The following is a 26,391-nucleotide window of genomic DNA, read 5'->3' on the forward strand; positions in this document are numbered from 1 at the left end:
TTCGTAAGATAGTATAAACTTATAATAGATTATTTAAAAATTAAAAGTGAAGGGGAGAGTAAACATTCTAAAATCTTGTATATTATATTGTAAATCGCGCGACCAACTAGTTATGAACGCGTGAGCTAGAACGCTTTATAAGAAGAATTTGACGTCAAACTTCAGAGTGAAATTAAACTATGAAAAGCTGTTATAACAAGCTATATCTTGACCCTTCACTGAAATAATAAATTAAGTTTTCGAGTTGCGAGAGAAAAATAAATTTAAGTGACAACAATAAACAAAAAAAAAACATATATATTATTTTCAATAGTTAAAAAGTGAAAAATATTAAGCACACTCTGTGCTTAATATTTTTCACTTTTTAAAAGTTTAAAAAAAAAATATTTTTTCTCGTTGTCTTTCTAATAGTTAGAGAACGCAATCTTACGTTATCAAATATCAAGATGGAACCATTTTGTTGAGGGTGTTACAGAAGAATATAAATAAATATTAAATATTAGAACGTTTTCCATATTGACCCGGCCGGGGATTGAACCCGAGACCTCAGAGATGGCGACACCACGAAAACTGGTATGAAGGCCACGGACACCGTCAAATATCGGCGGTTGGGGCAGTTATATGCAATGGAAAAACCTATTATTAACCTTAAGGTTCAGTTTATGTTGCGGCGGAACGGAATGGAAGAACATAACAAACTTTATGGTCAATTGTTTAACTTACAAACTAGATAGGAGACCAAAATCACGTCACAAGTCTTCCGCGGAATGTGGGAAGTGGCGCGAAGGCAGACGCAGTGTGGCTTTAAACATCGACGAAATGCTACAGCCTCAAGGTACGGTCGCTAGACCACTCGCCTTCTCGCGCAACGAGGCGAAATTGAAGCTTCCATTTCATTCCGTTCCGCCACAATGTAAATTGAGCGTATGAGCCAAACCGTTGCCAATATCTAATATATCTTTAAAATATAAAAAAAATATAAACGTACAGAACATACAATCAACAAAACAAGGTGCGTTCTCTTAACTAAACTTTTAAAGCGATGTTTCGTGTTATTGAGTAAATCGAGGCAATTTCGAATCAGTTTTAAATTTCCAGTCCAGTATTAGGGCTCCTTCAAATTAAAAGCTTGTAGAAGCGCTGCTTCAGTATTTAGTTCACTAAATTGTGACTACAAAAGTGCACCACAGCGCTTTTATAAGCATCTAATAATTTGTAGGCACCTATATAATTAAAAAATAACTAAACTAAACAGATACGTAGATTGAAACTTTAAAACTTTAGTAGGTGCTATTATATATCTTTCAATTAGTTTAATAAATGAAGCAAATTTTCGATGAAACGTTCCAAACCGGCTAAATATTTTCTATGAAATGTAATTGTAGTCAAAATTGTGCGTACCATTATGTACATTTCTTTCATTGATATGCAAAATATAAGCATTTACCCTTAAATCGGACAATACGAACAAATAGACTTGAATGAACTGATTTTAAAAGCGCCATTACAGAAATGGCAGATCCAATTTTCTCTAGAGCACACTGCAACAAGTAGTTTTTTATTTCTAGAAATATCACTACTTATTCACTAGAAAACTAGACACGAAAAACTAGATTATTACTTTTCATGGCGCCTGCTTACGTGGTAAATAACATTGTGATTCTGACATGGCAGCTACAAGTAGGCGCCAAAATATATAACCTATCTATTTGTGTTAAGCTACCATTGCAACACTCCTAGTTAACGAAATTGTTAAAAACATTAATTTCTTAACTATAACAACAGACGTTGCTAAACAATGTCAATGTTAACAACCAATTCAGGGTTATACACAAACTTGACAACTTTCATCTATTTTATCTACCTAATTAAACTTATAAAACGTAGTGACGTACCTACTTCACAACATTTTACTAAATCCTCAGAGCTTAAAATGAAAAGGGAACAGAAATAGCTCATTAAAACATATAATATTCGCGACACCTAAAAGCATTGCCCTAGAAGTTTTTGAATGTATTTTTAATCAATCATGGCACCATATGCATTGATTCAGAACCTGGGAAAGTTTTCACAAAATAAACATCGCTTTCATATTCCGACACAAAAACGTTATGTTAGGTTACTTTTTACACAAAATCGTTACGAAAGAAATATTACACTTCCACTGCCAACAAAAACATTAAGGGCCAAATTAGATGACAAGTGCTAAGCGCGCGAATCATGACTAAAGCGCGCGAATCATGACTAAAGCGTGCGTATCGTGATTAAAGCGTGCTTTTCATGACTAAAGCGTGCGTATCGTGACTAACCTGCTAAGTGATGAAGTAATTGAGCTGTAACTTACTGTAGCTTAATTTACACCTGTTTTAATAAATGTATAAGTACCTACACTAATATTCATATCAAAATTGAAAACCAAATAAAACTTAAGGTCAAGTGAAACCAAAAAATAGACCTTCCTGCGTATTTCGACCAATCGAAAAATCGGTGTTTTTGTCAACGTTGAAAAATACAAATTCTATTTGTTTTTTTAATTGGTAATGAGAACAGAAGATACCGGTACTGAACTATGAGACGTTTAAAAAAATTACAAAATTCCCCAAAATTTTAATTTTTTAACACGTTTATGTATGGGGAAATCAGTTTTATCATTAGAAATATTTCAATGAATGAAAATTCTGTCCTGTGTTTCGTAACAAATACGTCAGGGGACTATGAACATATATATATATACAGTAACAGAGTACATTTTATTTCGAAAAGCATTATTTTAAATATCGTAAGTATAATGAATTTGTAGACGCCTCTCTCTGCATCTACCTCACACGCCACAAAACCTGGACAACCACGGCCACGATACCATTTCGTCTTAAAATGCTTAAAATAATGCATTGCTTGCTTAAAAAAATAGGGTTGTAAAAATCCACTTGTCCCCACCAGGGGGGACATGTGGATTAGATCGTTGATTCTTATCTACTTACCTTTACTTACAAAATCGATGATTGTTTACACGCATAAATTAAGATAAAATTTAGTCACAACTTATTTAATTACTTTGTCACTTAATAGGTGAAAACTATGACACGAATATTGTTCATAAGTAGTACAATAGGCTTTCAAATGACTGCATAATAACGCGTTTGCGCGCTGCATCCCATTCCTATTCGTTCAGAATCCGAGACTAGACAAATCTCGAAAACTTGGACCCACTTCGGGTGTCGCTTGTGAACTAAGTCCAATTCGAATCCGGGAAAATACAAATATCGCTGGTACACCTAGAGATAATATGATCCCTGTAACATTTCGCACCGATATTTCTCGGATCCGAAACTTTGATAGGAATCGAACGTAGTCCGCTTTTTATGCTTGGCGTCTGAATTGAAATATCAAATATCTCCACCAGCACCATTAGGAATTTAAAGAAACATTAAAACCTTCGTTGTTTTAGCATTATTCGGATACTCCCTATCATATTAGACGATTAGATTCTACTTTGGAATCGTCAAATTTTCCTTGTGAGAGTGATTGGTCGGAAAGTTCTTTTAAAAACATTAGTGAAAACGCACAATGTATAGTACCTAAATATCGACGTTTAGATATATGAATAATGATAATTAATGTCATTAAATCAAATGAAACACGATAAATGAAAAGAGTAACGTTTTCAAAATACACTTGTTTGCAGCTTACGTATTTACATACATCACAGGTGCTTTCTATGTTGGTATTTCAAGCCTGAGCATTGGAGCCAACGTGAAAAACAGCCATTGAATGGTTATTATTATTTATTTATTTATTGAGCAATTGATTATAGAACCATGAGATTAAACAACGTCATCATATTTTTAAATTAAAAATCATTAATTAGTGCAAAAAACAGTAACTGCATAAATCCGCCATTTTTTGTAGTCCCCAAAAATTTACTCGATAAAACTAAGATCGTTGGTTCCACCATCTAAGTGGGGACATAAGTACTTGAAAATCCTACTGGACCCACTAGTGGAACCAAAATGTGAGCCATGGGAATTGCCCAGCACAACGAAAGCGTGAAGAGGGGGCTTTAGAATATTTGTGGGCCGCGTATTTGATAGCACACCTTTTTTGTTAAAGAAATTTAAAAACGTTTGTAATTTCCCTGAAAAAGTATACTAACCTAACGCAAAAAAGCCAGTAGAAAATTTATTTATTAAATTATACCAGCAATAAATACGCATTTATTTACATTCGTAAAAAATCTAAAATCAATTCACATTACGTCTGGCTCATGATCGGTTTTCAATATTATATAATACGTTTTCAAAACGTATTTACTTCAAGTAAACTCTGCAAAAGTACATCTGCACGATTAAATTTAAAAAAATGTCTATAACGTCCGAGTGCTGTACACGAATCTTCTTCAACAGTAACTAAAGTCTGCCCATATTGGCCCAATAACCGTCTTTATTATTAATACCGACCGTAACTAAAAATGTTTAAAAAGCAGTTTTATTTCATTACAGTAAATATCTATATCGTATATATAATTAGGTCTAAGTATTATGCAATTTTTACCCCTTTAGCTGATGACGTCCCCCTAGAAAGTGTCCTTTGATATGTAAAATATCATTAAAACCTATTCACCTATATACCACATTCCTCTAGATATAAGAATTGCCTTTGTGTAATGGTTTTCCAACCGTAAAAGATCTTTATTAATGTGTTACAGAATACCTACACAGTTTAAACTGAAAGTCCGTATTAATAAATCTACCTCAAGTGCAGGATCGATGTTGATATCTTGCTTAAGTCAATTGTCTTCATTAATTAATTTAAATTGAACGCACAACAATCATTGATACGTCATTAAAATTTGAAAATTTTCGCTTGTTAATGAACATCAGTCAAATACAATTTGAGATGGTATCTTCCAAGATAACGATGATTGTAATGTAGAAATATAGAAGAATTTAAGATATATTTCTATATTTTAGTGTGCTATTTATTAATATGGACTTAATATTTTTACAATTAAATGAAAGTTTTTACAAATGATTATTATTTATCAAATATTTTCATTTATTATTTTTAAAAATAAGTGTATAGTATAATTACTAAATAAAAACTTGACGTACACACGGTACACGTCAATAAATTCTCACTAGTTAATATTAAAAATTTCCAAATGAAATATTGATCATGTCTCTCTAGTGGCAAATGTCCTTCCATCGCTGATGCGATTTTCATTTTCTTTTATAATAGTAAAATTAAGATACCTTAATACAATTTTCCATTTTATCATTACCAGTGTAATTTATTAATGATTTTTTTTACAATTAATGAAAAGGAAAAAATATATATTTTTTCAATCTCAGGGTATATCACCTTGTCGTTGTGAGTAGCTGCCACCTGTTAAGTTTCGGTATCAAAGTAGCCTGGGAACGATCTACGGCAATGTTGTATAATTGTTAGAATACATTTATTTAAAAAGTTCAATATTATTTTTCCAAACCTCATTTGGTAATTTTTTTAAATTGGAAAAATAGAATATAAGAATATTCAGATTTTTTCTTTATTTTTTCTCTATTGAACACTAGTCTCTTTGTAAAACAGCTGTAATTGTCAAATTGATATTTTATTTATTTATTCTTATTATTTTATTATTTAGTTATTTATTTAGTATTTTTATTATTACCATTTTCTTCATTTGTATATGTGTAAGTTTTACTTTTTGTTATTATGTATTTGTCCGTGTGCAATAAATAATATTTTTATTGTATTGATAATTACTCGTAGGAGAAGAACGAATAAGAAACTCTAGTGCAAGGTTTCTCTGTCTCAAAATTTCAAAGAGCCCAGAAAAAGAAAAACGCGTGTCGTACTCTCTCCAATAATGTTCGCAGTCCTAATTACTCGCAACATATTGTATACCAATTTTTATATCAATGCATTATGTTAGTAGTGTTAAGTAGACTCGCCATGGATCCCTAGTGTTCATTACACGGATCCCTTATAGTCCATGGACCATAGGTTGTGAAACCTTGTTCTAGTGGTTGACTGGTTGCCGCTACTTGCACACAAAGTTCCACCACGTTGTTGTTAATTCTTCCTCTATATCTTCAAAGTGCCAATATCCAATTATTGAATGTTTCTTTTTTTAATCAATTGTTTTAGATTTTTCTATTTAAACACTCTGAATATGGCCTTGGTTGTCATTTGTCTATACTATATTCTGTTAGATCTTTAAAATGTTGATATGTTCTACAGATTGTCAAATACATGTGGAATAATTATGGACACAGCTCTCTGCTTTTCTTTTGGTATTTAATATATAAAAAAATTTAAACTTAATTTGTTACATAAATGGAAGAAATTATTAATGTAAATATTGTTGCACAGAGTCAAAATACATTTTGTATAATCAATTAGCTCTAGTAACTACTTCAATTGTATATATAAAAAAAATTGTAAATAGAATTAATGAAAATGTGAAAAATATATTTATTCCGACAATCATTATTAATTGCGACATGATAATTAAATATTTATTGTTTAAAACAAACATTGTAAGATTGTTTTCATATAATAAAAAACATTATGGAAATGTTTTGTAGTCGTTTGTAATTCTTATTAACACTTCGCTCACCTACTGCTCCTCACTTCTTGTAATGTTATGGAAATGGATTTGAGTTCATTTCAAGTTTATGACGTATAAAAAAACTGTGTGAAAAATCCCTTTTTTCCTATATCTATGGAAAAACTAAGTACAAAAGATCCGACAACAAGCACATAGAAAAATTCATAAGGTCCGCTGGTTCATTCCGTGACTTAGTTGGTATAGCGTATGCTAGAAGACGTCGGTTCGAATCCGGCCGGATCGAAAAAAATTTTTCTAAGTGTTCACTCTTTGTATTAATAATTATAACAAACTAGTGGAGTAATTTCACAAAAAATAATTTAATACCTTTCATAAATTTTATAACCGGTTTGTAACCGGTTCTTGGTCACACGCCTGTCATCTCTATGACTCGTGATAAGTCCTGCCCGACTTCATTTTAGCTCCGATCTCCAATGTTCTTAGGTTAGGAACTCTTTAAAACTAGAGTCTCAATAACAAAGTTCTAATACTCGTAAATGCAAAGAAAAATTTCTTCGATCCGACGCTGCATTTGCTGCCACAACATGGCTACCGTCCGCGGTGTTACCAACTCAGCTACGGTCCGAGCCAATAAATTTTACGAATTTTCTATGTGCTTATTGCGGGTTTTGTGTGTTATATTTGATTTCAACGGCTTTTTTGCTGCAGCGCCACCTTTCCTCACTCAGTCATACCCAGTCACCTGTACTTTCTTCTACTCTATTTATTTTTTAATTACACTCAACATAGCACCGCACTAGGGAAACCCTGTGTAGCGAGTGCCATGGACACACACATACACAACCACAAATTACACTCATACTCATGAGAGTAATGAAAGTAGGCCATACTAATGTTTCTCCCGGCCCGGGAATCGAACCTGTGACCACAGCGTGGCAGACCGGCATGATAACCGTTCAGCCACGGAGGCAGTTCAATAGTCCATTTGTTTGTTATTATTATAATTATTAATTTATTATTTATAATTATTAATACAAAGATCGTACACTCAGAAAATATTCCTTCGATCCGGCCGGATTCGAACCGACGAACTAAGCCACGGAATGAACCAGCGGACCTCTTGAATTTTTGTAAATGCTTGTTGTTGTCTTTGTATTTGGTTTTTCAACGACTTTTTAGTCGTAGTGCCATCTATGAGAAATCTATGAATCTATCGATTGAAGTAATTTTTTCTGAGTGATCGATTTTTGTATTAATAATTAGAGCAAACTAGTGGAGTAATTTCACAAAAATAATTGAATATTAATTCAATAAAAATTTATTAATATGCTCTCTCAATCAAGCCACGGAACAAACCAGCAGACCTTACAAATTTTTCTATTTATTTGTTGCAGATCTTGGTTTCAATTTTAAACGACTTTTTTGCAGTAGCGCCATCTGTGAAAAAATTATTTCTTCTCTCAGCGAGGTACACAGCAACTACATGGAAAAATTTGTAAGGTCAGCATAGCTTCTGGCACAGTTTGCTGTAAGACATTAATTCGAATCCAGCCAGATTGAAGTTTTTTTCTAAGTATTCGATCTCTATTAGTGATCTTCTGTACTGTAGAGTATTTCTATCGTTAAGAAAAAAGTACAGGCAACCAAGCAATAAACTATCCCACCTGAAAAAGAATGTAAGTACAACCCTCTTCGCAATTCTAAATAGAAACTACACAATGACAAAGTAAGGACTCTTAAACCTTTTATTTATTTTGAATTCGCAATCAGTAAACAAAACTGTACTAAAGATGCAGGCTACTTTTAATTTTATTTACAAGGACTCGAAATATAGCAAACAATTCTAGAATCGGCAGAGTAAAGTGTTTAAGTAAAACCAACGTACATTTATTTAAATCAACAGACATCACATAAGTCAAATTCATTTGTTTCCACTTAAATTCACATAAGTGGCATCATTTTAACCTTCATATCTCGTTATATACAATGTAGAACAACTTGTTTATTTTTTTTACTATTGTGCTTAAGTCTGCCACCAACCCCAGATTATAAAATCAATAAATGACATATTTATTTATCAATCAAAGTGCCGCGAACTCTCTTTTCTTGTGTTTGTGCTGGTGTCTCCGCCTGCCTCTTGTTCATCCCTTTGCGCTCCAATTGTTTCTCAATAATCCTCGCATTATTAGCATACGAGTCTGCAACTTCCCTTGCTTCGATTTCATCCTCTTCTTCGTCTATTGTGGACACAGTCACCGAACTAAACTTGCCCATGTTTTTCGTATGTTTTGTAACCATAATTTTCTTCGGCTGCGTCAATGCCACTTGTTTGTAAATATCTGTTACAGCACCGTCACCTGCGGACTGTACTAATGCCCCTCTCATAATAAAGACTACGTTACTCTCTTGGTCGAATTTGTAGTAAATGGCAATTGCGCATTTCTTACATTTAAGCCTGTATTGGCGTTCTATGCCCTTCTCTCGTTTCAAATATACAGTTTCATCTGGATCGCAGGTGAGTTTATGAGCGTGCTTAGATCCGTCTATAACTCTGGCTCCGTCAGTAGGGCGTAAAGGTAGTCTGTCGATGGTACAGTCCAAAATAAGCGACATTTGACCACATAGACAGTAGTATATATGCAATGGTTTTGTTTCATTGTATTCTTCTTGATCTTTTGTGTCTGAGCAGACGATACTTCTTGACACTACTTTAGGCATTTCGAATGTGCTCTTAGAACTGTATCAGCAAAACTGATTTTGTAAAATATGACGAGAAGAGACACGTGAGAGGTTTCACAATATTATTACCCGTTATGGTTTTTTCAATTGCTTAGAATTCGGGGTAAAATTCCTTTATTTTTTTCCAGCAAAGGATAAAATCACAAATAAATTACGCACTCTGACAATTTACTTTTTAAATCCGTAGTCACCAGTATCTACATTAGAGTAGAACACGTTAAAAATAACGTGATAACAAGCCAAAAACTTGTAATTACCGTTGAAAATTCGTTACTTTGTCTATGGTTTGATTTGTAATGTTGGTAACTGGTACTGTCAAGTCAACTTCATACAAGTGCGATTGTCTTTTATTCCAGTTTCTTTGCACATGTTCATCGATTACTTTAGAATTTAGGGAAAGTATAACGAATTGGTGTGTAAAATGGGTGCTATAGCAAGCAGATATCGTGTACATAACGCAGGTCTCATAAGCACCGACATAAAAAATGTAGAGGCAGAGAAAAAACGTGAGAATCCCGGAACGTTGGATGAGTTGCACAAAAAGACCAAAGGTAAAGGTATTTGGCTGATTCACGGCTGTTAGAGTTGTTAGATTTGTATAAAAACCATATTAGAATCCTGTAGGAGTAATTTTGTGTAACATTCAGTCAGAAAAGCGTCATAAACAAACGTTGCCAGTCCGTCAAAAAGTTTGGTTAGCATGTGATGTAATATCGAGAATGCTTGAAATATACTATATATTTCTACAAGTACGAACATATAAACACACAATACTCGTTAATTGCATTTATGTATTTCCTGGTGACTGATTGATTTTTGTTCATGTATCTAATAAAGAGGTTAGACGATATTTACTTTGTGATAAGATAATAAAAAGCGTATAGGGACGAGTACCTATGTGTATAGCACACGTTGTAAGAGTTAGATGTACAAAACAGAGAATATTTTGCATAAATATCAATGATATGGTACAAAAATGGGCATTGAAAACAGAGTGATACTTTTACAATAAAAAAAAAATTACAAGTTTTAATGCTTGTTTCTGATAGATTATACCCGAATGAAACACTTTTTATTTTTATATTCTTTTTGTAACCAATTTTCTTCTTATTTCTTTTAGTTGTTATTTTTTTACTTTCTTTTATATACATTTTATTTTATTCAGAACAACAACAGCTATAAATAACAATTGACAATGAATATTTTTAGGTAAAGTGCCAATTATAGTTATCCACATTCTCGTTTTCAAATATCTAAATCTTTATGTCATTTGGAATAAAGAGTCCTGTGACTCTTTTCTTCCTTCTTCATTAAATGGCTTATTGTGTTCTACTGATTCAACTTTCCAGTATTCTTGACTTTTTCAAACAACTCAAGCCACCTAAATGCTTTTTGTCAACCAGAGATCTTGCCAATACATTTGTATGTAGTGATAGTCGAGACTTAGATTTACCAGTATCTCCTGTTTAATAGTTGGCATTTCAAGATAGTCATGTATTTCCTGGGCTCTTAAAACCAAGGTGATTGAACTATAGTCTTTAGTACACCATTTGGAAGAGCTGAAGAATTTCCACATTAGAAGTGCTGGCTGGTTCCCACAACTCCACTGCATATCGACCCCTCCTACGTAAAGTATCGTATGTCGAAATTGCCAAGTTTACAGGGAAGTGTTTTAAAGTTTTGAATCCACTGAAAGGAACATAACAGGTGACTTTAGCATTTTTCAGTTTTATTCGGCAAACGGTTACTCACACAGAGTATTGTAAAATCCTACATATCGGTTAGATGATCTATTAGATTAGCTTTGTCGTGTTATGCTCGTTTCAGTGAATTCAGAACTTTAAAATGGTTCCCTGTAAACTTGGCAATTTCGACATACGATACTTTACGTAGGAGGTGTAGATATGTCCATATCGGTTTTAATACCGACTTATACAACAATAGCTTAATCTCAACTTAAAATATAAAATGAATCTGTTTATGGTTCAAGGACTTATTGCAGATGGATACAAAATAAAAAAAATAAAAAATAAAATATCTGAATTATGATAAAAGTTAACACCTCAAAAGAAAAAAATAAAACAAAATTTCCTACATTATGAAGCATAGCAAAAATAGTAAAGCGATGTGAAGTGTGCAATCCTGAACAAAAAAATCTTTACAAAAAGCATGCATTTAAAATAAAAATAAAATAATGTTGATATGTAAATAAACACAAAACAATAAAAATAAACCAATTCTGTGAGTGGTACTCCACACTGTATTCAAAATTCAAAGTTACTTTCAGATAGGACTGTTTCCAATCACCTTCTAAAGTGAACTTAGTTCCTACAAACAGATCCTGTGTATAACATTTATCTTCCTATAGTTCAAATACTCTTACTTTGTAGAGAAGACCCATGCCCAACAGTGTGACTTAATATGGGTAGAATGGATAGCTTTGCAATGTCATCGCCTTAGAGTGAAAACCTCATATATGCATTTTCACATGGTCCATTTTTGTTGGCCAAAAACTTAGAAACTTCAAATATATCATTAAAGTAATAAAGTATCTGAAAGAGGTATAATTTAACCAATTAAAATGCTAACTACACACAATATTCTGTTTACTACATTTTACACCACATTTTTATCTTCGTCCTGAAAAATTACACTGAAATCCCTTACGAGGTTCACTCTAAGATAACTTCCTAATAAGTAACATTAAGATAGAATGCCGAGATTCCTGGAGGAGCTCAGGCAGTACAAAAAGGACCCGCCACACGCAAAATAGGCGCTAACTCGTCGAGTTGCGGAAACTAACCCCTTACACCATAATAATAAATGACTCAATAAAAAAGTAGAATTAGCTCCCAGTTACACGAGGCGAAAGTTTTCGCGCGGCCGCCCAGTTACCACGCCTTCGTGTACATTAATGGCGAATCTGAATTCTATTTACTAGGCAACAACATTTAAATTCCTTTGAATAAAACCGTACGACCACCACACTTGACTGAGTTGATTTGTTTGTAATGTGTTTTGTTTTGTTAAGTTGATTGTAATGGCTAAATGAATTGTTTGCTTTTATTTGTATTTGCAGTCGACAAAGCTGATTATTTTAGGGTTAAAAAAAATTTCTGGAACAACTCGAGAAACCCGGGCATGTAGGCATTCCCGAAGCTTCAGAAAACAAAATATGCCCAGAAATCGAAAAACCTAGTCATTATTAACCTGGTCTTGAACTAGAGAACACTTGTACTGTGAATACCAGAGTATAGAGTTTGCAAAATATTATTTGCACCAATTCGTCTTATCGCTTCATCTTTAGAATACAATGTGTTAGAGTGCAAACAACTAGTTTAAATACTTTTTCGCATTGGAACTTAATTCTAAACTTGGTAATCTTTACACAGAAATAACTTGTTTTAAAGATTAGTAAGAAAAGAGTCTGCAGTCGGTATTCTGCTGAGTAAAGAAATAATTCAAAACTAGAATCAGAAAAAGCATTTAGTGCAACCATGACTCGTACAATGGACCAAGATTGTTAAAGTCATGTATGTTTTAATTAAAAGAACAGTTAATGGTTTTATTGCCCTATTGTAGCTATATGTATATTATAGCCGTGGGGCGACGGCTTAAGAATACATTGTCGCCTCCCCATACATGCCCGTGGGGGTCGTAAGAGGCGACCGAGGGCGTCACAAGTGTCCATCTGCTTAGCATTGTGGTAGGCTCTGTGCCGACTGGATAGCGACCACAGTACACACGGCGGAAAACCCTCCACAGTGAAACGCTTTTGCGAATCGCGTTCAGGGATCAGTTGGTGTACATCCAGTGCATTTGGCCAGACCGGCAAAATGATAGTGACGGAGTGAAGATATTTGTGTTTTCCATCCGTTACTCTCATCTCTGGACTGTATTCGCACTTTCCATCAGGCGCGGTGCAGTCATTTTGTCGAGTCGCAATAAAAAAAAAAAAAAAAAAAAAAAATTGTAATAGAAAGGTTAAGACGTTCCAAGATATGACATTCATCGGTGCAAATAATATTTCTTCAACTATAATAAAATTATCTTTGAGAGGTTCATACCTCTAAGACCAGAAATGTTTGTTTCCTAAATTAATTTTCAATCCTAGGACCTCTTTATCAAGCACTCAAGGTAGCAAGGAATCTGAAGTTGATGTTAATTGCGTCTAATCAGTATTAACTGGATTGATTTTGTTTCAGATGTAATGCCAGTCAACTTTGAAGGTGGCAAGTTGATGGTTAACAAAGGAATATCTAATCACTTTCAGGTAAGATATTATCTATAACAGCATCATAAAATTATTACATTCAAATAAGTGAATCAAGATATCTTTTTGGTGAAAGATAAGAATTGAAATCCATTAGACTATATTTTCTAATTGAATTTCGTGATTTTAAATAAATAGACGCCACAGATTCGGACAATATCAATAAATACTCACTCCTTAGAAAACATATCTTCAGCCAGGACATAGAGCCTTCAAAGAGTACAAAACAACATCCTTTGAACTATCAGAGGTGCCACATGATACACCAGAAACACTAAAATCCACGAGTAGTTGGAGATTCTAACGATTCTAGAAGAGATGGAAACACGGCTCGATTCTGAATCCACTCACTAAAGCATTGATTGATTGTGGCAACATCAAGAAATTAAAATAAATGCGTGTGTTTCATAACTAAGAGAAGCTGAAGTCATGGCTTCTTTGCTCTCAAATGCCATAAACTACTCAAAAAATTTAGTTAGTCTGGCGAGTCAGAACATAGATAGTACTGAGAACTGTATCCTGTACACGATGGTTTACAAGGAATACAGAGATCCATGAATATTTGAATATACCCAGTTTCAAAGAAGAAGTACACAGCTACAGCAAAAAATATAAAAGCTGACTCCTTATCCACAAGAAACCTGTTACATTCACAGAACAGAACACGGTTGAAGCGATGTCTCGTCAAACTTGAATGCTCGCAGAAGCAACTCCCTTCCATCGCCATTAAGAAAACCCATCTGGTTAAGTCTTTTACAAGCTAAAGGTTGAAAATAATAATTGTCTGGCGACTGATTGTAGATATTTCAACAAAAAAGGACAAAGATAATTGAAGCTATTAAAATCGTACAGTTCGTTGATCATGCCTCCAACTTGTAATTAAATAATGAATAATTTATATAAAAAATTGTAAGACTTTCCTGGTTATGAATAATCCCTTTTAATATTTAAGATCTGGGATTGTACCCAACCATCTCTGTTCAGCGCTAAAACTTTGAGCTTCTCATATGACACGACATTAACTTCTGTCTTTCTTTCCTTCGATCGTCCATGATATAATGCTTCTAAGAAAACTGTCGTGACCTATTAGGGCGCATATAATCGCAGCTTCAAACGAGTCTATCGTGCAAACGACAAGGTGGCTGACGTAAACCGATAAATTGTCGTCACGGTCTAGTGGGAACAGCTACACACGACAGTCGTTCAACAATAAAATAAACGTCCACGACACAGTCACAACAGATAGTCTAGATATGGGAACAGGCTAGACGCGACTGTCGTCCAACGATAAATAAAACGTTACGACATTATGGGAACGCGCGCTTAGATGTCGTAGTAGCTTCCTTTTCCTGCACTAATACTTAACACCTCCTCAATAAATAAATAATCTGTCCTTAAAATTACGACTTAGACAGATATTGAATCTTCATTCCAGATGTCTCACACACTAACAATGAGCTCGACACAAAATGGCTACAAGCTGGGTGCAACGTATATTGGCACGAAGCAGATATCTCCCACAGAAGCCTTCCCTGTGGTCCTAGGGGATGTTGACCCTTCTGGGAACGTCAACTTCAATCTCATACATCAATTCACCAATGAAATTAGGATTAAAGGAGCCGCCCAGGTATGTTAAATTGTAGACATCGTCCTCAAACCAATTTATTGTTTTTGTTTACAACTTTTGATCCATGACTTTTTACAAAACATAATAAAACTTGTGAGCTTTTGTTGTACTATCTGACACTTTTTTGGATCTGTATTTGATAGAATAAGCATGAAACACACAGACAGCATGTGCGTCTCGCGCCCGCGGTCCCGACCCGACCCGCACCCGACTCGCACCCGACTCGCACCCGCTCCCAGCCCGTTCAAAATCACGATTAAGTTAAACGTGCAAGCGTCCTCCGCGACGACCCGCCCCGTCCTGCACGGAGCTATTATCGTTTAGAGCGATCTATTTATTTTTGTATGAAAGTAAAATGGGACGAATTATTAGAAATCATAGAACAAAAGTTGTTGTTTATGATGTTAGTAATATAGTCCCGTGAGGTTGTTAGCTTTTTAAAAATAACCCTATATTATGTGTAGGAAATCAGAACTTTCACTAACCATTTAATATTGACCTTCTAGGTACAGGAATGTAAACTGACAGCGACTCAAGGAACATTGGAATATAAAGGCCCTGACTACACCTTGGCTGTGGCTATTGGTAAACCTGATCTTAGTGAAAAATCAGCTGTCTTTGTGGGACACTACTTACAGGTAACTAAGAAAATTGATCAGCTCTTTTTTTCAGCGCTGTACACGAGTGGTGCGCCTGATGGTAAGCTACACGCCTGTCCATAACAGTTGCAGTGGCACTCTGAGCTTTAAATCGCAAAGATCTGAGGGGCATTGCCACTGTGCCCGTCAACCTGAGACATGAGTTGACAAATCCCATGTGCCTGTAATTTCACTGACACCCTTACCCTTCAAAACCGGAACACAGTAATGCTGACGTTACTACTTAGCGGCAGAAATAAGTAAGGTGGCACTATTTCCCTAGGCGAACTCTCACAAGGAGCTCTACTGCTACTTGTACTTACTTTTGTGTATAGGTGTTACTGTGCGGTAATATCTATTTGTCTGTGTAACTTGTAAAAACTTTCAATATGTAGGAATGTTAATAAATCTTCACTCAGTGCGGACATGCAACAATTAACGGGCTTGGCGTGCACGCACCAGCTTTCTCGCCATTGTTAAATTATTTGCTCCAACCTTCCTTGGTCAGGTTAGCACTGTGAATGATAGATGCAAATTTTCTAAATAGATTCAGGTTTTGCTGAAGTCGAATGTTAATTAAATTTGGTAGCAGTAGAGCTAACCTTTTTTTTTTAAGCCCCGAGTCCGGGCGGCTCGGAGGTTATGTGGGAGTCCCGGCGCCCTGAAAAGGGCGCTGCTCCTGGGTCTAGTATGGACCCAGGGGTGTACCCACTAAACCCCATCGGTTTGCCTCTCGCCGGGTTTGTGCCGGCGCCTTGGGATCATACAGTAGAGCTAACCTAACTTAACCATACCTATATCTGCCGCGAAGCAGTAATGTGAGCATCGCTGCGTTCCGGTTATGAAAGACGCTGGTGAAATTACTGGCACATGAGACTTGTCTACTTATGTCTCCGGGTGACTGGAGCAGTGGCAGTGCCCCTCAGATCTTTGTGATTTTATGCGCTGAGTGGTACTGCAACTGTTACGGGCAGGCGTGTCACTTACCACTAGGTGAGCGACTTATTCGTCCCGTTACTTAATGGAATGACATTTATTTCTCTCGTGACTTTTTTGTGTAATTTGTGATGTCTATATGTGTGTCCATGGCACCCGCAACACAGGGTTTCTCTAGTGCGGGCTATATGGGCGTTTAAAAAAAAATGTAAATTTCCATACTGTAACCAGCTAGATGTGAGAATCTATTACTATAAATGTTTATATATCTCTGTAAAAACAGTAGTGGTTTTTGTTTATATAATATTACTGTGAATAAAAATTTTGTTTTAATCGATGTCTTTAAATACCCTTTCTACTTATCGGCACTTAATAAATGCCACTTCTATCTGTCGGCAGTCCGTCACGCGACGACTAGCGGTAGGCGCAGAGCTAGTATACCAGTCAGGAGCGCGCGTCATGGGAGGAGAGATTGCCATCACGTCTGCCGCCGCTCGGTACACCATGGACGGTGCGTACTTTCCATTATTTATGTACGGGGAAAACTAATGATTTCTCAAAAAAAAAAAATAGGTGTTAAAGTATGAAATTGCCGATTTGTACTGAAAATCTAAATTGTTTATTTTTTAAATTTTTAACAAATTTATTTAATCAAAATAGTTGCCATTATTATCTATACATTGCTGCCATCTAATGGGAAGGTTATTAATGCCTTTGCGATAGAACTCCGACGATCTAGACTGCACAAACTGTGTGAAAGCATTTTGTACTGCCTCCTGGGAAGAAAACTTCTTGTCACGTAGATAATTGTCCAAATCACGAAAAAAATGGTAGTCCGTTGGAGCAAGGTCTGGTGAATACGGAGGATGACGAATGGTTTCTAACTGCAGTTCCTGAAGGGTCAAAATGGTTTCTCGTGCTGTGTGAGGTCTCGCGTTGTCGTGGAGCAATAATGGTGAAGATCGATTCATGAGTCGGGGCTGTTTTACTGCTAGTTTTGTCAACATGGTTCGGAGCTCGGCACAATAGACATCTGCCGTTATTGCTTGACCAGATCGGAGAAAACTATAGTGAATAACACCATGCTGAGACCACCAAACAGTTACCATTACCTTTTTATTGGTAAGTTTTGCTTTAGGACACTGTTGTGGCATTTGACCTGGGGTCAGCCATTGCATTTTTCTTTTCCGGTTATCATAAAGAATCCACTTTTCATCACATGTTACAATTCGATCCAATATTCCTTCATTTCTGTACCGGTTCAACAAGGCAACACAAGTTTCAACACGCGTTTCTTTCTGCAGATCAGTCAAATCATGAGGCACCCATTTTTCGTATTTTTTTATTTTATTGATTTGACGCAAGTGAGTCAATATTGTGGGTAAGGTAACGTTAAACCATGCCGCTAATTCCTGGGTAGTTTGACTAGGATCGGCTTCCACTATCTCTCTTAATTCATCGTTATTCACCTGTGTGGGCGGTCTTCCTCGTGACTCGTTCTTTAAGTCGAAATTTCCATCACGAAAGCGTTTAAACCAAAATCGCACGGTGCGTTCATTAGTAGACCCCTCTCCAAACGCAGCATTGATATTGCGGGCTGTTTCTGCCGCGTTAGTTCCGCGTCGGAACTCGTATTCAAAAATCACTCGAATTTTCGCAGTATCCATTTTTCTTGTCTAAATTGAATAACAAAAACAATTGAAAGTCGATATTCAAATGTTTCAAATTTTAAAAAAAAAAATCACAGAAACCATTTGAAAAAAGTTTCATTCGAAAACCTCAAAACCATGAAGATTCTATGAAAATTCAAAGAACCTATTGCAATAAAACGGCAATTTCATACTTTAACCCCTAATACTTATAAATAAATGCAATTAAAATTTCAAAGACAATAATTTGAGCTATTTTGGATGTAGTGAACACTATTCACAAAACTTAAGTTTAAAATGTTAAAATTTCAGACTCTGAGATATCAGCGACGTTGGGTGCTGCCGGATTCCACGTGTGCTACTTCAAGCAAGCCAGCGAACAGCTACAGGTGAGCTCTTCCAGCTGACACCACACCGTATTAGCCAAACCTCAAGAATCTCAAAAAATTACGGTCCATTTCTTTGCTTAGAAAAATACTTCTCTCTTAAACATTTTAAACTCGTTTAAACATTTTTTAAGATAAATATGTTAAAAAAGTTTTCAACATTGTGTTGACAGCAAAAAACGAGAGTAAGCCGCGGAAGGCTTAGGGCTCATTCCCACTATGTCGTGACGACGTATCGTGCAGTTTAAAGTGTCGTGGCTTGTACATTACAATGAAGTTGTTCACACATAGAACCACACGGTTGACTCTCGTTCACGACTTTTTTGACGTTGCGACGACAAACTGTCGTGATAATCATCATTCATCAGACGATAAATAAAACGTCGCGACAAAAATGTGACGACAAATAATCGCAGCTTCAAGCGATTCTGTCGTGCAAACGTGTCTAGTGGGAACAGCTAGACACGACAGTCGTTCAACGATGAAATAAACATCCACGACACAGTCACAACAGATAGTCTTGATATGAGAATAGGCTAGACGCGACAGTCGTCAAACGATAAATAAAATGTCGACGACACAATGGGAACGCGCCCTTACCTGAACTGAGTAAGTTTATTTGTAAAACGAGCGTTTTATTTTCATATTTGCAACCATCAAAGGTCAATGTCACGGAAGAAAGAAAAAAAAATGGAAATGGCATTAAGCAACATTTGTATCAAAACCGATGTCGCCACAACACTCGATGTGGTAACAAATGTGTGCGACATTTGAAAACGTAATCTCACATTAGTACTAAGATAACATAATTTTGATTGGTTATAAATTATCAAACGAAAATAGACAATAATAAAAAACTTTTGGTAAAAAAAATTGAAACTTATTTGGATCCAATAAGGTTTTATTATTACTAGTCACATAAAAGCTAACAATCCTATAGACATAAACTTCTTGGAACAAAAGCGAAAAGTTGACAATCTACAGATAGGGATGTGACATTTAACTGATATCGACATTAAGTTTCATAACTAGAGGAATATTGAACTAGTGTTGTTTTATACTTGCTATAATTAGGGTTTACCACGTAGTATATAGAGACGGCATTTAAGACAATTCTTCGAAAACTAGCGTAACTGATTTTACACACACACATTTGTTACCAAATACGCATAAAGTTTTACTACACGCAAATATTAATTAATATTAGATACGCAGGTGTGCTACAATCACAGTATTAATGATTTATTATACTGTCGTCGTACTTTCATTAACCTACTAGATTTCTAGTCAATCCGATCACTGGAAGGGTTGAAATATTAATACACAGTCATCATAAAAATCTTTATTCTCCCTGAAATATGATATATTTGTTCAACAATTACCTCTTTCTGAACCGACTGAACATGACTACACTTATAGCGTCGACGAGCTTGTCAAGAAAATGAAGGTACTTATTTCCGAAGGGGAAGAAGCGAATCATTTGTATCATGAAAACTTGACGAAAAATAACTGACAATGCTTCAGAAATGTTTTCACTATTAGATGTGTTCTATAATTTGTGAATGCGACTCATTAGTTTCATGGTATATATTACCTGATTAACCAAATAATTTATTTCTTAATTAATTTTTCGGCTGTTATTCATATGTAAGTATATAATTTAATGTGATGTCACGAAATGCCTATAGCAAATGGCGTTACATTTAGTAGGTACCCAGCTTTTGCTGCCTGTTGCTTCAGCCCATTTCTCCTTTAAAAAGGATCCGGCGGGAAACTAAAAAAATCAATACAAAAACTGCAAATGTAAATCATGCCTGTCATAAAACTAAGAACTCAAGGGAGCGAATGTGACGTATAATAAGCAAGTAGGGAGATAGGAATCATGTAGATAAGGGAAAGAAAATCTCCAATCTTATAAAGTCTTCATTTGATAATCCACGAACTTACATGCATTGTAAAATTATCGACACTGTACCTCTTCTATCTATATTTCCTTTATTTCCATTATATCGTTTTTACTTCAATTGAAAATTTAATAAAACTATTGCGAGTGTTGGGACCAAACATTTCAGTAATTAAAATTGTTAGTTTTTAAATACCCGTAAACAATTTATGTTTACACATTGGTACCTAATGCTATAATAAAAAAAATGTTGAACTAAACCAAAACCGGGTTTCTAAATACAGAGTTTCTACATATCGATAATTTGATTACAACACGCGGACCCAGAACCAAGTGTAATACGACACTAGTGCAAGCAATTCATTGAGCGTCATTCGAATTGTTCTTCTGACGGCGGCGATGGCTAGCAACCAATGTATATTGTTATTATCGAGTTGCTAGAAAATAGTTTTGTTTCGAAATTATAATATTGTATTGTTCAAAATATTAGAAAATGCAGGGTTTTAAAACTTATTGATGAAATAAAATCACTCCCGGAGTGTTTTTTAAACTTTAGCTTCTTACGCGACATGATATAATGGCACAATTCGGCGGCATATTTGTATTTTTTTTCACAAAATAATCAAGTATCACATTTGAACGACGACTGACGCGCTGTTGACACTCATATGCACGTCTGGTGATAAGCTAGGTAACGCGGACCCCGTCCACTAACCAGTCTATTACTAGTATTTATGTGGTCTGTGGTCAATGTTTACATCATTGTTCACATTGATGAATTCGTTTTGTTTAGAAAACACAGATGGCGGTACTTATAAAAATTTATGAATACAAACATGACACAGCTAGGCGGGAAATGTCCTAAACGTCACTTTGACTCATCACGTGTCTGGCGATGATATTTATAAAGTTTTAACGGCTTTGGTATGAAGCCATTCAGCCGCGTATTTGTCTTATTGTTTTTATTCTTAGTTCTTATTTTTTTATGAAGTTAGCTAACTCAACTTAGCTCACGTAGTTGCATGCAATGCCGAGCTAAGAAAATACGTAGTAAGTAGGTCAGGGTGCTGGTGAAATTACAGGCACATGGGACTTGTCAACTTACGTATCAGGGTGACGGGCGCAGTGGCAATGCCCCTCAGAACTTTGCAATTTAAAGCTCTGAGTGGCACTGTTATTGTCATGGATAGGCTACACGCTTACCATCCGGCGCACGACTTGTTATGTTATAAAAAAAAAATGGTAGTGAATATGGATACGTGCAGGAGTGAAGGACAGCAGAAAGGCGACACATTTTACATAGCCAGCGGGATCGTTGAGTTAGTTTAGTTAGCAAGGTTAGCTTCGTTCGCGGTGTGAACTGAGGTATGAAAAAATGCCCCGGCTATGTGAGCTAACCTAAGTTAGATTAGCTTCGAGCGCGGTGTGTGTTGCGCATATTATTTTTTTTATTAAAAATCTATTTTTATCCTATTAAGCACTTTATGTTATTTTATAAATGTAGAAACTCGTTAATAGCATACGAATATTCATCTTTAAGTATAACTATAATTTATCTGTAATTTTTTCCATGCCAACAGCGTACAAAGTGGGAGATCTATAGTCTTTGCTTACCTCAATAGAAGTCCAAAGGCGTGAGATATGTTTTGTTAATAATAAATGTTTATTTGAATTATTTAATTCTGATGCTTCAGGTGGTAGCAGAAATGGACACATCTTTCCGAGGCATGGAGTCAGTGGGCACCATCGGGTACCAGGTCACCATACCAAAGGCAGAGCTCGTCTTCAGAGGTTTGTTTGTTTTATTGACTTTAAATTGTTCCTTCTATTGTTTAACACTTTCTGTGCTAATCTAATAAGTAGCCATTTGTTGTAGCGTAGTGATATAACTTTGTTGTGACCCCATATAAAATAATAATATATTTATAAATCATTCTGCAGTGTATACCTAATTGAAGTCATGAGTGCGTCAAACGCGCTTTGAAATTTAGTGTCATTTTAAATAATGATGAACGATAATTACGGATTACTACAGCTATTATCCAGGAAAACGAAGTATCGGTAGAAGGCGGTACTTCTGGTTGAATGTTTCGGCCGTTTATTGGTGGTCATACATACTAACATGTCATATTGATCTGACCACTAAGAATTGTTTGTTTTGGTGGTCATATTTAGTCAGCATTAACGCTGTAAATTGTCCATTTATCTTAGTATATACCACTAATGGAACAACTCTTTTGCCTACAGGGTGTTAATGCTGACTAAATATGACCAACTAATACAAACAATTCTTATTAATCATATCAATATGACACGCTAGTATTACCACCAAAAACAGCCAATGGTTCGGCAGTAGTACCACCTCTGGCTCTTGGCTGTGACGTTAATATAAGAATGCAATTTCTGGGGCCCAGATTGTAAATTGCCTGCCCTAACCACACGTTTCTGCATCGGCGGCATTACCCCAAAGCAAAATGCCGTATGTAATTAAACAGTCAGTGCGATGCTGTCCTCCTACACATTGTCTCATTCATAGTACTGGTGCAATATCCTGGTGATTCATATCCAGCTTTTTACCTGGCTTGGACTTCCATTATAGCATTGTTTGGTTTTTATAGCTATATTTGTTCAAATCAAATCAAAACATCTTGTTCCTGGCATTTATAAATATAATTTTAATACTAGATATAAATGGAAACTCGTGTTACCGAAGTTAAGACTTCAGAGGGTTCTCGGTTCTTTTGTGGGGCAAGGTATTCCAAAAGCTGTTTTGGACTTATCCTTTGATAAGTTAAAAAATAATGTAAAGGAAACTCTGCTAAAGGATATTTATTACTCTGTTAAGGACTACATGAACGAAAAGACAGTGTGGTGTAAATGTGACATTTTCAAATGCAATGTGCTCACTTATGAATTAAAGATAATTTTGATTTTCTATAATATCTGCCACTATTTTTTTATGAAAAATTCTTCTTACCATAATTTTTTTTTATTTATTTATTTATTATACTTACTTTTAATCCAGTGAAAGTAAACAGAAATTGAAATAAAAATCTTCTTGTTCTCGTCTTTCCAGGCATGGTAGACTCAAATTGGAACATCGGAGCAGTATTGGAGAAGAAACTGCAGCCACTGCCATTCACGTTTGCCCTCTCTGGAATGGCCAACCAAGCCAAACAGCAGTTCAAGTTCGGCTGTGGCCTCATCATAGGCTAGTGATTTAGTGATAGTGATATTTACTGCAACATACTTACAACTTTACTTACATCACTAAGTAATTAAGTAAGTGTCTAGTGTGTCTGTGTTTTGGACTGTTCACCGTAACACTCCGGATATCATAATGGTGTAAGTGTTTATATAAATATTTTTATGCCACTTCCCAGTAGAACCGCTTTCTGGTGTAGTTTCAATTTTATTAATGCTTTTTGCTCAAGACTTGACTCTTTATGGGCTAGACAAAATCAAATTAATTTAGTACTAGTTTTCAAAGCTTTAATGCAAAACTACAGAAATTATGTAGTGCCCACAAAGGGACTGTCGAGAGAACTAAAGGGAACAATTCAATTCATAAATCTGTATACTCTGGTTGTACATGTGTGTATACTATGATTATACATTTGTATACTTGGTTTATTCTTGTGTTACTCAGTTCTAATGTAATACCCACCAGGGACTGAAAGTATAACCGTTACAGATATTTTAGCTTGTGCAAAATTAAACATAAAATGCACGGGGGTATGGTAAGACTTAATGTATATATTGAATAATTTGAAAACACTATAAAGTCATTGTCAAAATCTGTAGCCTAAACTGTAGACTCAGAATATGCTCATCTGCGAACTGCATTCGATTCGTATTCGTTCCTAGTCCGAGACTATACAAATCTAGAAAACTTGGACCCACTTCAGGGGGTCTACTCTCGATCTTCGTCCGAAATCCCTCCGAAACAATTACTGCCAAATAAGCAATACTTGACCAAATGAAAAGACGCGTGATGCCAATGAAGCGTCATACTGGTTTATTGTTTTTTAGTTTTGTCGAATATTACTTATTTGACTGTAATTGTTTCGGACGGATGTCGGACGGACATCGAGAGTAGCCCCCCCTGATGTCGCTTGGAATATCGCTTGAACACTTAGAGATAAAATGATCGCTGTGACATTTCGGACCGTCATTTCTCGTATTAGGAACCGTACGTTAATACGAATCGGACATAGTGCGCAAGCGCTCTTTATGCTTTGCAATCATGTGACACCTATTTGACATTTAACAGGTGTCAAGTAGTTTTATAGGAGTCCAAAATACAGATTTCTTATAAATAATAGACAATTCCTAATTCTGTCGCCAGACTTATTATATTGTAGCTTACGATATACTGTGTATACATGTATTGATTATTCATTTTATACCAAGCGTTTTTAGTATTTGTTAATCGCTATGCACCAGTGAGCATTTATTATGTGACTACGTCGCTCTAGGTCCGATTAGGTTAGATCTCGAATGACATTCAAAATAAAGGCCAACAAGGATCTTTTTGAATTTGTTAAATGACGCTGCTACATTAGGATCCAATAAAATAATCATTGGTAAACTGTCAATTTTCATTGGTTTTTGCTCTATCAAATACCCTCATAAAGAACTCCCTTTAGTTAGTGCACAGGTTTCTGATTTCAAACAATTCAATGAAAATTTTATTTTGGAGAAATTTTAGGTACCATACCTCCAAAAAGAGCTCTCATTGGATAATTATTTGTTCCATACGTCCACAGAGGGTTTTCATTGGTTGTTTTAAATCCATGCTCCTATAAAGAACTAAACCTTTAATACCGTGCCTTCAAATAGAGCTCCAATTGGTTGGTGCACAGTTGATTCTTTTTTGTAACAAATTAAAAGATCCTTGTCCTACTTTTAAGATTTTACTTAAATTTTACTTTAGTACATTTTTGTTTTAAAATAATTTTGCAATTAGGACTGCATAATTGATTAGATATTTCTATTATATAATTTGAAATGTTTATTAGTAATATGTTATTTAGTTACACTATGAATAAGAGTGCGTTCATATTTCATCGTTGATCATCTTCAATCAAGTTTCAGCGACTGTAAACGATGTCAATGTAAATGCAGCTCAATATGTAATATATATATAGCTGCGTATATATATGTGTAATGTTATATGTTCAATGCAATAGGAGTAAATGTTGACTAATAAATTTATCATGAACTTGAATCATTTAGAAAAAGTTTTTGCTCAATTGGCCTAGAGTGGCGGACAACAGAATACAATGTTGGTTTCCACCGCTATTGTTATATTTGCTGTGTACGACTTTGAACGAACTTATCTTGTTTATTGTATTGTTTTGTACACTATTCACAATCTAAACTTGACCACATTACTATGAACAGATACATCACTCTCATACAAAATCGAAAATACCTACGCTATAATAGCCTACCAAATCTGACTAATGACACCAGGCGCTCATTACGAGGAAAAAGAAACCTAAGCACGCGCACAGAGAGGTGAAAACAACGTTGCAGTCGTGCGGAGCCGAATACTCATAAATGAAAGATTTGCACGAGTACACTTGCGCCGACGTCGGCGCACTCAGCGGTAGGCACTTGTCGCATAACTTGAAGCGAGTGACGGAGCCCAATTCTATTAA

At 35.3% G+C, this 26,391-nt stretch overlaps 2 protein-coding genes across 2 annotated transcripts; one reads left to right on the top strand and one right to left on the bottom strand.

Moving 5' to 3' along the window:
• Positions 1 to 8,158: 8,158 nt before the first annotated feature.
• Positions 8,159 to 9,454, bottom strand: LOC113228974 (UPF0428 protein CXorf56 homolog). Its single transcript, XM_026462433.1, has one exon. The coding sequence runs from the start codon at positions 9,290 to 9,292 to the stop codon at positions 8,645 to 8,647; it is 648 nt and encodes a 215-aa protein (XP_026318218.1). The 5' UTR covers positions 9,293 to 9,454; the 3' UTR covers positions 8,159 to 8,644.
• A 280-nt stretch (positions 9,455 to 9,734) lies between these two features.
• Positions 9,735 to 24,684, top strand: LOC113228934 (mitochondrial import receptor subunit TOM40 homolog 1). Its single transcript, XM_026462375.1, has 8 exons — positions 9,735 to 9,864; positions 13,519 to 13,586; positions 15,022 to 15,213; positions 15,720 to 15,851; positions 17,187 to 17,298; positions 18,749 to 18,825; positions 22,420 to 22,516; positions 23,802 to 24,684. The coding sequence occupies exons 1-8, from the start codon at positions 9,735 to 9,737 to the stop codon at positions 23,939 to 23,941; spliced, it is 948 nt and encodes a 315-aa protein (XP_026318160.1). The 3' UTR covers positions 23,942 to 24,684.
• The last annotated feature ends 1,707 nt before the right edge of the window (positions 24,685 to 26,391 follow it).

This window comes from Hyposmocoma kahamanoa, unplaced genomic scaffold (assembly GCF_003589595.1).
Source record: "Hyposmocoma kahamanoa isolate Upper Pololo Valley unplaced genomic scaffold, ASM358959v1 263, whole genome shotgun sequence".
NCBI lineage: Eukaryota > Metazoa > Arthropoda > Insecta > Lepidoptera > Cosmopterigidae > Hyposmocoma > Hyposmocoma kahamanoa.